This window comes from Fulmarus glacialis, unplaced genomic scaffold, assembly GCF_000690835.1.
Source record: "Fulmarus glacialis isolate BGI_N327 unplaced genomic scaffold, ASM69083v1 scaffold36415, whole genome shotgun sequence".
Classification (NCBI taxonomy): domain Eukaryota; kingdom Metazoa; phylum Chordata; class Aves; order Procellariiformes; family Procellariidae; genus Fulmarus; species Fulmarus glacialis.
Window position 1 is genome coordinate 3,260 of NW_009214259.1, and position 11,950 is coordinate 15,209.

Here is an 11,950-nt window from a genome sequence, read left to right on the forward strand (position 1 = left end):
AACGCACGTGCTACACATCCTAACACATTAACAAAGGTTGCAGCTAGACTTGTCAAAACAGTTAAAAAGATTTAGGCATCCAGCTAGTACCAGAATTGATGGCATTTGGGCACCTAAATTTAACTTTTTTGAAAATTCGAGCCTACGCATTTCTTTATTGCTTGTCCCATTGAGTGCAAAGGGAAAACTGAGAGGGTAGGATTAACTACAGAAGGATTTCAAATCCATCATAAGGTTTCCCTGCTCTTTTATATATATATTTTTATATATATAAAAAGCATTATTATTATTTAGCCATCTGGGGGCAGGGGGGAACAGGAGCTATTTAAAATTAGTTTCTTAATTATTTAAGCATTAGTCCCCTACCTCCCAATCACAATATCTCTGTCACAGTAAGGAGCATAACATGAAAACGTGTTTGCTGCCACTGACAATTCCTGAGTCTCTCCTTTGCCGAACTTCAGCCCAAGTATCAGGATAACGGCAGCTTGACACATATACACTCCCCCGCAACATACACACAGCAAGTAGAACAAGCCTCAGAGGCCTCAGCCAAAAAAGGAAAAAAAAGAAAAAAAAAACCAAACCACCAACCAACAAACTCGGAGAAACCATCCAGAAGAGCCTCAGGAAAGGGAACTACCCACTTTCCATGGAGAAGCAACTACCCAGGAGTCCCTGCCCAGTATGAACTGAATCAAAATAACCCACAGCTGAAGTAGATCTCTGAAACCTGGCAGTGTCACATGCTGGATACTTGAAGGCACATTTGCTTTGTGTTTTGGGAGAGAAATCCAGTTACAACAACACACTGCAGCTGCAGGGCTGAGGAAAAGGAGGCAACACTTGGTATCCTTCCTCTGTTCCTGTGCCCATTTTCAAGCTTCATGGCTGGCATGAGCTGGTGATCTAAGCAGACACATTAACATCCCTGAGTGAAATGGCACCATTTGTGGCCTCTGAGACTTTGTCCTCAAGCACCATTGCTGGTGTGTCTGTAGTGACTGCTGTAGTGTCTATGGCAGGAAGTGGATTCAAGCCCTGTGATAAGATCTGTTGGATGGTTTTCCGCAAATTGGGGTGCAGCTGGTTTTGGGTCTGGTAAAAAATTTCTAAGGCAAAAGACTTGAGGGTGCCAGTGCAAAGGTCCTCATAAAGTGGAATTGTGTACATCCGAGACATCTGCAAAAAAGGAAAACTGGATAATATCACTTCAGTAAAAGTCAAGAGGTTCAGTTCTTCTACAGCTACACTCCAACAACCCTGACTGACTTCAGATTGGAGACAAGCAACACATTTCCTCAAAAGACAGCCAAGTCTATTCTAAATAAGTTTAATGCAAAGATTTTTATGAATGATAATAAAAAACCCTTTGCTCTCTAAGACTGAGCTATTTCCACAAATAACAGAACTATTTTAAAAGGCCGAGGAGAAGAGGCCACAGTGAACACATGCATTAACGTTTTGCTCCTGCACAATAAAAACTACTGAAAGGAATTCGATGAGCCCTAGCCTCGCCTGAAGTGAAAATATTCAAACAATTACATGATTTAGTAGTGTGAAAATTTCTGGTCTGGAAAAGCCAGAGCTGCTACAAAGCAACACAAAAAATGCACCGGGCAGAGCTGGGACAAGGGTATTGAGTTAGACTAGAAAAGCAGAGATTATCTGTAGGCATTTCAAATGACATCTGCCCATTCCTCCCCACCCGCTAGCAGGTGAGCCATGCTCGGCCCCTTCGCAACACACCTGGTCTACACTTGGCCAGGAAGCAGAAGTTCCAAGGTCTTTCACGTCGCATGTCTCATGCACATGTCTCATGCACTGAGAGGTGCAGTGATTTTAATCCAGCAGTTAGTACCTGGTTTTCCAAGAAGCGACGGACTTTGTAAAGGTCTGGATAATAGTCATTTCGGACTACAATCTGCAACCAGCGGATACGGATTTCTGCATTCATGGAGTCCAGCTGAGAGGAGTAACATTCCGAAAGCTTTTTTATCACCTCTGAAGAGAGCACATACACAGAGAAAGAACTATGAGCTATTTTGTAAAGTTTGAGGGTCATCAGAGAATAATGAGTCATAAAATCACAGAATCATAGAATGGTTTGGGTTGGAAGGGATTTTTGAAGATCATCTAGTTCAAGCCCCCTGCCATGGGCAGGGACATCTTTCACTACATCAGGTTGCTCAAAGCCCCATCCAACCTGACTTTACGTCAATGATAAGGTCAGTGTGGCATGGAGCTCTTTAGAATTCAATTCTTTCTTCCAGGAATACTTTTCTGCTATCCTGATAGAGTACTCACCATGTGGCAGTGGTGACCCATCCAGTAATCTGTCCAAGAAAAGCACGGTTTGGAACGTTCTCCATTTAGTGAAGTCAACACTGCTGGCAGCAGCAACAGAGTCCAGAGGCTCTGTGGTCCAGAGTTTGAAGAGCATCTCCACTGGTCTGGTCAGACTGGATCCCTGAGATAAGTCTGGCTCAGCTAACGGAGGTCCTGTAGCATTGAGCCAACGTTCAAACTCCAGTCCTGGAATGAGGAGCACCAAAAATGTCGAGCAGGAGTCTCTGCAGGTGGCTTGGCTGCCTCAAGGTTCAGGACTGCTTCTAGCACAGTTAAGAGAGGTTCTAACAATAGCAAATCAGACCAACCTATAGTTACAGCGACATAACAGTCTTAGCAGTCTCATCAGGCTAGCCTACGCTACATCTGGAAGAGTGCCAGCAACACCTCTGCCAAATTTAACCATGAGTTTTCTAGAGCTCAACATTACAGTGAGTAAGTACAAGAAGCACACACGCTCTTAAGACAGCCAGCCTGGCAAGTATCTATGATCAAACTATGTTCTAATATAAGATTTTTTGTGCATGCATTTCTCAGAATTTTGAGGAAGAATGAAGAATAAGGGGAAAACCTGCTTCATTAAAAAAAAAAAAAAAGAGGCGGCGAGAGGGCTGACTAAACTCTTCCTACCCACCAGCAAAACCAAGCAATTTTAAATTTATTTATGCAATCAATAACTAAAACAAACAAACAAGAAGTGGCAGAGCTAGCAGAGCCTGGTTTCCAACAGAGCTCTTCCCCTTGACCCTTTACCACCTTTCCTAACCCTTGGCAATACTTCCCGTTCCACACCACCTACCCTAAAACTCCTCTCTATTGCACCCCCTGAATATTAGCCAGGCAAAAGTTAGCCCGTTCTGTGGTTAACTCATTAGCCAACCAGTGGGCTAAATAAAACATACAACTGCTGAGGTCATGCTGCAGCTTTTCCCACAGTAGGATCACTCATCTACATCTCTCCACAGGCAGTTTCCACAAAGCCTGTAGGAACGTAGTATCCTTAAGAGCTATACTCCACTGCCAGTCTGGTTTAAACTGACCAATGGGTTCAATAATTACTTGCAAGGATGGACACACAGCAGGATAACATTAGTCTCATTTCTTTAAGCAAGTGGGCTAATAAGCACCTAGTAGATTACAGACCTTTCATAAATCCACCAAGAGCTATAAATAGGGGATGTAAGGGAGAGTGAAACATTATGGAAGAGATTTTATATGCATGGATAGGACCTTGGGAAAAGTTACAGTTCTCAAAGCATGTTTTCTGTAATTAAAATAGATGAAATTTCAAAGTGTGTTCACCTTTTCCTTGCATTTGAGCATGTGTAAATCTCACATGCACTGATCATTCTGTCTGCAGTGTGAAAGATGAGTTAATGAGAAAGTTAACTGAGGGCCACTCAGCTAATTAATGCCAAAATTGTCAGCAATTTAAGTTGTTCTCATTCCCCAACATGGAGGCAGTAACAATAAATCACAACTATTTCTATCACGAATGCCTGGCTGTTGCCAAAGGGTTTTGGCTGCCTTAGCATTTTCTTATGAATCCTCCAAGCCAAGCACAAAATTTATCATCCAGATTTTCTACAGTGTTTACAGTTAACTAAGTAAATTCCCTACCTGCTTTGCTCTCAACACATTGCTCTTTCAGCTCTGGAAAAAAATTCAGGAAGGAATCCAGAAGATCTTGAGCCACAACGCTGGTAAATTTGTACTTCTCAATGTAGGCCTGACACAGTAAAAATGATAAATTATGGTTAGGAGAAAGACAGCTTCCTTTCAATGTAGAACCACTGCATGCAATTAAAAAAAAAGAGACGGAAGAGTGAGAACAAGTATTTGGAAGGTTTTTTGTTTTTTTTTTTAAAAAAAAAAATCAAAAAATCAAGAAAAATATTCTCCCTCCTCCCCCGAGATAAGAAAAGCACCATAACAAGAAAAAAATTGGGTAGCTGCAAATACATTGACAGCTGAGTACAGGGTTTTTTTTTTTATACAGATCACAGATACATTAACGTATCAAGGGCAGGAAGGTTTCCTCGTATTTAACACTAGTGGAAAATCAGAATACAGCTGGCCACTGTATTATTCACTGATAGATTATGGACTAAAGTCATACTTACAGAACTAAAGAGAAAGATAGAATGGGGGATGGATGGGAAGAGGAGATGAAAAACATGCATGCAGCAAAAAGGAAAAGCAGTGAGTTGTGTCACTTTTCAAAAACAAGTCAATAGCTGACATAATTTTCTATATGTTTTGCAAATGTGCTCCAAGGCACCAAACTTGCCCCAGTATAGGAACCCATGCCCTTTGTCACCCTGGCTAAAAAACCACAAGCTAGTACTTTTTAGTAGTGAATGAAATCACATTGTTCCAGTCACAAACAATCTATGCTGGAACAGCTTTCTAATTATTTGGAGAACAGAACAAGAGGTAACAAAAATATACTACTACTCTGTATTCGGCACCTCATAAGCTCAGAATCTGAGATGAAAGAAGAGCATGAGCACATTCACTTAAGAGAAATCTCATAGAAAGAATTATCTAGGTTGACACTAAGGCCCACACCACTCTTCCACTTCAGACACACTTGTATTCAACTTTACCCCTATCAATTAGCCACAGTGACAAAACCTGAAAGAAAAAAAGAAAAAAAAAAAAGCGGCTCTAAATCTCAAGAGAAACACATGCTTATTCACACTCACTCTTAGGAAGGAGTCAAAGTGTCTTGGGTCACCACAGAGCTGGGACAGGTAGTAAACAAAGCAGTAGCCTTTCTCATAGGTGAAGAGGTTCATTAAATTACTAGGATTTACACCTGAAAGGAGAAGACAACAGTGTTATAAGATACTCTAATGAGGACACTAATTTCCAACCCTTCCAAGTACACAGATCCCTCAGAGATCACCAAGTTGAGATGTAGTGACTTAAAAACGAAACAAGCCTGTTGTCAGTGCATTTAATTTACTGCAGTAAATTAAATGGAAGCAGTCCAAACACACAGGCCGGGGGGGAGAGGGGGAGGGAGGGAAAAATCAATCGTTGTAAGCTAAGTATTAATTCCCAATGGAATAAGTCACTTCAAATTAGAAGTCACTGAAAACACACCTGGAATTTGAAGACAATTTTTTTTTTTTTCCCCCCAGTGCCAAACTTAGGGAATCACCATACCACAAATTTTTAAAGATATCAATATAAGGTAATCACTACTTATTCCTTTTTTGAGACTTCCAACACATGCTTTTCCATTCCATTTGGTTCCAATATCATCTCCACTTGCATTTTAGGTTGGTTTAAATATCAGCTACATTGAAGACTGCTTCACACCTCCAATGGTGACCACAGAACTAGAGAACTATCAATGAAGACGACACACGATGCTGGAGTGCAGATGTGCATCTGGCTCAGGGGATAACCAAACAGCCTCTGCATAGCTGACTCAACAGGAGAGCAAGTACATATGTTTATCTGTATGCTTATGCATACATATGTAGTTCTTACATGAACACATAAAAAGAGAAACATTTAATAGCACAGGATTTTATATGATGTTTCCCAATATTTTCATTATAAACTACTTTATTTTACATATTCAGAAGCTCAAAATCACACAGCTTTCAAGGCAGTTTTTCACTCTGTTTCTACTCAGTGAATCTGTTCTGTTCTTAAACAAAACAATATTTATAAAGATGAATTAGCCAACTTTGAAGAAGACTTCAAGGCAAGTTTCCGTATTTACTTTTAGACTGGTTTACAAATCAGTATTTCTTTTTCTTTCTTTTATAAAGGATATGTAAAAATTAGTCTTTTTTGGTCTATATTCCAGCATCGATACACAGAAATTTTGTATACAGCAGCTTCAGCCAAAAGCAATACCTGGCTCCAGTTTAACCTGAAGCTTGCTGACCGGGTTGTCTTCTCCAAGGAGCTTCATCTGTCTGTGGAGAGCATCAAGGCGGAATGCAGTCTCCAAACATGTGAAGGCAGCTCCTACCCCAAAAAGAAACTTATTAGTTGTGGGAAAATTACTATCAAAACCTGACCTGAGCAGAACTAGCACAGGTACAAAATAAAAGCTACTAAAGGTGTAGAAGACACAATAGCAAGACAGAATCACAGTAATATAATAGCGGAGAAACTTGAGTGCAAAAAATCCTTGCAATTTGTAATGAAAGTCAGAACCTAAAACGGTGCACTCATAATCACTCTGATTATGCAGCAGGCTGAACTGAAAAACAAAGCAGCATGAAAACTATGCTAAAGTTTACATCACTGACATCATCTTATCAGTTCTTGCAAGATAAGCAGAGCAGCATTGGAATAAGTATTGTACAGGTAACTTTCAAGGAGCAATCAAGTGCTACAAAAAAGTAATGTCTCTGGTAGAATAGTAGACACATGATTCCATATTCAGAGCCAAGGATATTACTAAGTGAGTATCACCTCTTAGGTGAAAACAGAAAAAGATTAGATTTAGTTGGTATATTACAGATCCTGTGGATCTTTTTTAAGCTTTATCTAACATCCTACCCATATTGTATCACAGAGTTTTCACCTTCCACTCATTAGGACTTCTTTTACAGCTGTGACTGGGTAAGCTAGTCTTTCTCTTCTACCCAACTGCAGTGTAGAGCATTCCATGCTTTCAAGCCAAACTAGCTGTATTACACTGGCAAGTCAAGAGATCTTTCCTATGCTCTTGCAGATGTAAAAAGATTTTCAGATTCAGAAGATACTTAACATCCTGCACTATTAACACTTAGCTTTCTTTGCTAAGTCTTCAACTTCAGTGATGGGGCTTGATACAATCTCAGAGTCTCAATGTACGTATGCAGGAATCCAATATAAGCAAAATGAGAATTAAGAACCAGGATATATTTGGAAGATAGAAGAACCTGTACTGGCAGAGAAGGGGGTGGATGTGCTTCACAGGGGAAAGCAAGAACCAGGATAGCTAGTGTTAAGGGTAATTACTTCAAGCTACAGGGAGGAGGATTAAGCAAGATCCAAGAGGTGTGGTAGTCAGTGGATTCCAATTTCTGTAAACAATGTCATTACAAAGATGCCTTTTTATTAAGCAGAAGATACTGCAGAAATTATATCAGAAATGGCAAGATTGAGGTCAGAGGTTTGTCTTAGAAACAAAACAGAATGCAAAAAGAGCTTACTAAAGAATGGCACAGGGAAAGGCATTTCTTAGTTTCCTGAACAATTGCTTCTTGAAACAACCAGTTCTAAATTTCAAAAGAATAGACCAAAATCAGCAAGAATCTTGTCCTATGTCAGAGGGACAGACTAAGATGGATAGAGAACAGGTCAATATCTTCTGACCTATTCATATCATTGCCATGTACAGTATGACGTGACTTACAAGAACAGCCCTAACCACTGAGAATTACTCGACATAAAACAGCTTTCAAAGATATATAACATACATTGTGACATCTCCATATATGCTCAGAGCACTTCTTTCACATCAGCTCATCTCCAAAAACAATATACATGAATAAAAACAAAGGCATCCTTCTAAACACTCTCGCTGCCAAGATTTCCAGGAATCTTTCCAAGATTGTTTACAGTGGACATGTGAGAATACACATGGTACAGGCTTTTAAGAACATAACAGGACAAACTAGAGAAGCATATGTTCCCGTTATTCACTTCAATAAAATCCAATTAAACTGAAAAGCAATAGGAATGATTTACTACTTTTATATTCTAAAGACAGTACCATACAATTGATCTGTGAAATTCACTGATACAAGCAAAGGCAGGGCTGTACAATTCTACAGGAAGCCTCAAGCAGATAAACAGACAGCTACACACATGTGTACATTTTCTTTTTTTTCCTAAGTGCTATTGCCATCATTCTTTCCAACAGTAGGTAGATACTAACTGATCAGGATTAGAAAGATACTTGTTCAGATGATAGTTATTTCACAATGTAACCACTATAAGATTTCTTACATCTTTCTCTGAAGCATCCTCTGCTCATCTTGCTCTGACATACGAACACCTGCCTGGTACCCAACAGTAGTTCCAAAGCTCCTACAAACGTCCTTACTACACTGTGCTAATACACTTCACTCAAAGCCCCTATTACTGTATCAGGTATTGATTCCACCCAAAGCCAAGACAACATCAGACTCTAAGCATCTGAGATGTTCAATGCAAAGTTTGGGGCCGTACGTGTTCCAGAAATAAAAAAAGAAAACCGGCTCCCTACAGACTTTTGAGCTCCCACGGCAAATATTCTATGCAGCCAACTCTCAATTATTGGCTAGACAGATCATAAGGAGAAACATTTCTGCAGCTATACCATAGGTCTCAGTGGTGATCCGGCGCTGTGCGTATGTGGCTAGCCCCTCACTCAGCCACATCTCCTCCCATGTAGCATTGGTGACTGCGTTTCCAAACCAGCTGTGGGCAACTTCATGAATGACGTCAATAATCAAAAACTCATCGCTCTCCAGAATAGAAGAAATGATGAAGGTCAGGCATGGGTTTTCCATGGCAACAATAGGGAAGGATGGAGGAAGAAAAACAATGTCATATCTAAAATTAGGAAGAGAGAAGAAAGAAGAGAGGAGAGAGGAGATAGATAAATAACAGCTATTTCAAAAGACATACACAGAAACGTAATTTTTTTTCCTTACGGAAGGCTCTTCTGAGAGTTTTTTGTGAGTTCAGGAACAAACTTTCTAGACCAGTGCCTAATTCTTCTGATCAAGGGATCAGAGTTTATGCCATTGGCCAAGAACCTGCTCATGTTTGGATGTAAGACCAGACAGACCTTTCATGTGCAGCAGATCCAGCATTTCCCAGAAGCATCACGCTCTCTTCACATACACAAACTTATCACAAGTTGTATATCTGAGAGCCAGAACCGCTAAATTTACTCTATATACACTACCCATATACACAGTGTCGAGTCTCCAGAGGCTCCCAGGAAAGAGAGAGTCTGCGAAGCTATCGAATGAATTAATTGATGTGGTGTACCCGCAGTGCCAGCAAAATGACTCTAATCTGTCTGCTTCAGAACATAACAATACTATTTGTTTTGTTTTCTAAATTTATCCATCAACGAGCAGCACTGGCACACCAGACCTTATTCTCAGACCACTTCAAGCAACATTTTTGTAATTTAACAACAATGCATTCTTCCTGCTTACCTTAGCAAAGAAATATAGGAAGCCTTTGTAAACATTTTCTCCCATCCAAAGAATGAAAACATTCTCTCAAAAACATTCTCTTTTAATACATAGTCAAGCTTAACTTCAGAAACTATTAAAATTGTTTTTAGGGACTAAGACTCTCAATGAGCCTGTACTAAGTCAGGTTTTCAGCATCCTCAGGCATACCACAATAAATACATCATGTGTCAAGTACTATATGTAAAAATAAATAAGATAGATAAATAAAACTGCCATATATTTTAAATGGTGTCCAGCCCAATGTTGGACTTGCATCACAAAACACTATAGTATAAAAAACCTTCACTCCTCAGGGAAGAGCCACTGTTTAGAAACCTCCAGTTCTGCCCACCACACCAGGCAAAACACCACTGTGCCTCCATGGTCCTCTCTGCCACTTGCAGAGATGAAACTCCAGAGTTTGTTTCCGACTACTACAGTGCTGCCAACTGAGAGGCTCATTTGTCCTGCTATTGCTAGCATAGGGAGAAAGCATGATAATTTCTCAAGATTGTTTTATTTTGTTCCCATTACACATTCCTGGGAGAATTATTAAACTTACCTTCCCCATATATATGGGCCATACAGACTCTCTGCAGCAGTCAACCAGCGCTCAACCATGCCAGAAAGCTTGCTGATGGCTGTTGGCAGCAGGCAAGGCTCTGCCCACACTCTGCTCCTGTCAGAAAACAGAAAACATCAGGTGATACTTCAGCAAACTGAATTATCTCTTAGAAAAAATAGCCTGACTTCTCACCACGCTTCCATGTATGGTAATAGTGCTAAGAGGTCTCACATCGGACTCAGGCCTTCTTTAGGCTAATGCTCTATGGATACATGACGAGATAATCAAAGATCCCTTAAATCACCTTAAGGCAACAAGGCAAGTAGCTGTAATGACTACAGGGGACAATAAGCAACATTTATGAAAGAGGAAAATATCTTTGCTGATGCAGTGCCATGCAGTTCTTTACACCCAACTAAACCTCAAACTCTCTGAACGCTCACAGCTCACGGTCCCAACTGTTCCTTTATCGATGACTCAAAAGTATTTACTACTTATAACCTGAACCACTGCAGAGAGACACAAAAAGCAGATCTCTGCAAATCTTACCTTGGACCTATGTCTGCATGTATAAGGTCTCCTGCCACCAGGGCCACTAGGTAGGCAGGAACTGGATATTCCATGTAAAATTGATATACACCTTCCTCTTCTAAGTAGGTACTTTGGGTGGCACTCATCAACACCTGTATGCCTGCTGGAGCCTGGAAGACCAACATCATACACACCAACTCACTAGATGATCACAGCTGAATGGCTACACCACAGATCTCTCTGGTTTTTTTCATCTATGTCTAAGAGGATGTATATTAAAACCAATCATTTAGATAACACAAAATGTAAGATTTCTGTGGGGTTTTTATACCACAATCTATCCAGCCCATGAAAACATACCAACCAAAAACATTACTCCTCCTATATTGCATGGGTTCTTATGCCAGCTCCCCCAAAAGTGCCCACGTATCAAATTATTTCATCTACACAAAATGCAACATTATTTGATGCTGCCTTCATAAACCTTTGGTTTTTTTTCTTTCAAGAATTGATGAAATATAGTTGAGTATTATCACCAATAACCACTACTGGAAGTGACCAGCCAAATTCTCTCTTTCATATTATCCATTTCATGGTTACTCTTTCAGCATTGAGTACAGGGAAGGCAAGACCCAAGCGTGATAGGCAACAGAGTTGCCTTTGTGGCAGTACCCCGATTCTGGCCCAAGAACCAGAATGGGATCTGAAAAATTCAGTATTTTTTTTATAACACTAAATGTTACAATGAATATTTTATATCATATGTACATACACCACGTAACTATGCTTTCACAAGTTAACAGCAGCTAAGTGCTCCATGAACCATTTATAGCCATTTGGTCACTTACCTTGACAGTAGCTGAATAGGTACATTTCACTGCTGGTGTGTCAAAGCAGGGGAAGAAAGACCGGTTACACACTGAGTGGCCCTGCGTGAAGACAAATGGCTTGGCATTGCCATACGTCAGTTCTGGATCCAGCCACCAGATCTGTTAAAACATGACGTGAAGAAGAGGTGAGGGAAAGGGACAAAATCACAAGGATGAACTGCCAAAAAACAAAACCTGAAGTCAAGTGGATTGTGGGGGAGAAGAAACACCTCAGCTGTTTGGCTCCCCAGATGAATACCTGGCACAGGGCACATTTCCATTTCTAACAATACATCTTTCTACTCCTGTTTATTTGCCGTGACTACTCAGAGTAATTTCTCACTGTCTGAACACTGAGTGGTGCCACACAACATTCATTCTTCCAGCCACTCACTATTTCTGTTGTATCCATTTGCTTGGTTAGTAAGAAGTCCCTAACA

The 11,950-nt window shown here is 40.3% G+C and overlaps 1 protein-coding gene across 1 annotated transcript; it reads right to left on the reverse strand.

The window, feature by feature from the left end:
* Window positions 1–909: 909 nt before the first annotated feature.
* On the reverse strand, window positions 910–11,642 carry RNPEPL1 (arginyl aminopeptidase (aminopeptidase B)-like 1). The gene is given in 10 exon segments (XM_009578495.1): window positions 910–1,182; window positions 1,862–2,004; window positions 2,308–2,535; window positions 3,970–4,078; window positions 5,058–5,170; window positions 6,229–6,342; window positions 8,672–8,907; window positions 10,108–10,224; window positions 10,660–10,811; window positions 11,490–11,642. Coding segments are annotated over 10 exon segments (1,638 nt in total).
* Between the last annotated feature and the right edge of the window lie 308 nt (window positions 11,643–11,950).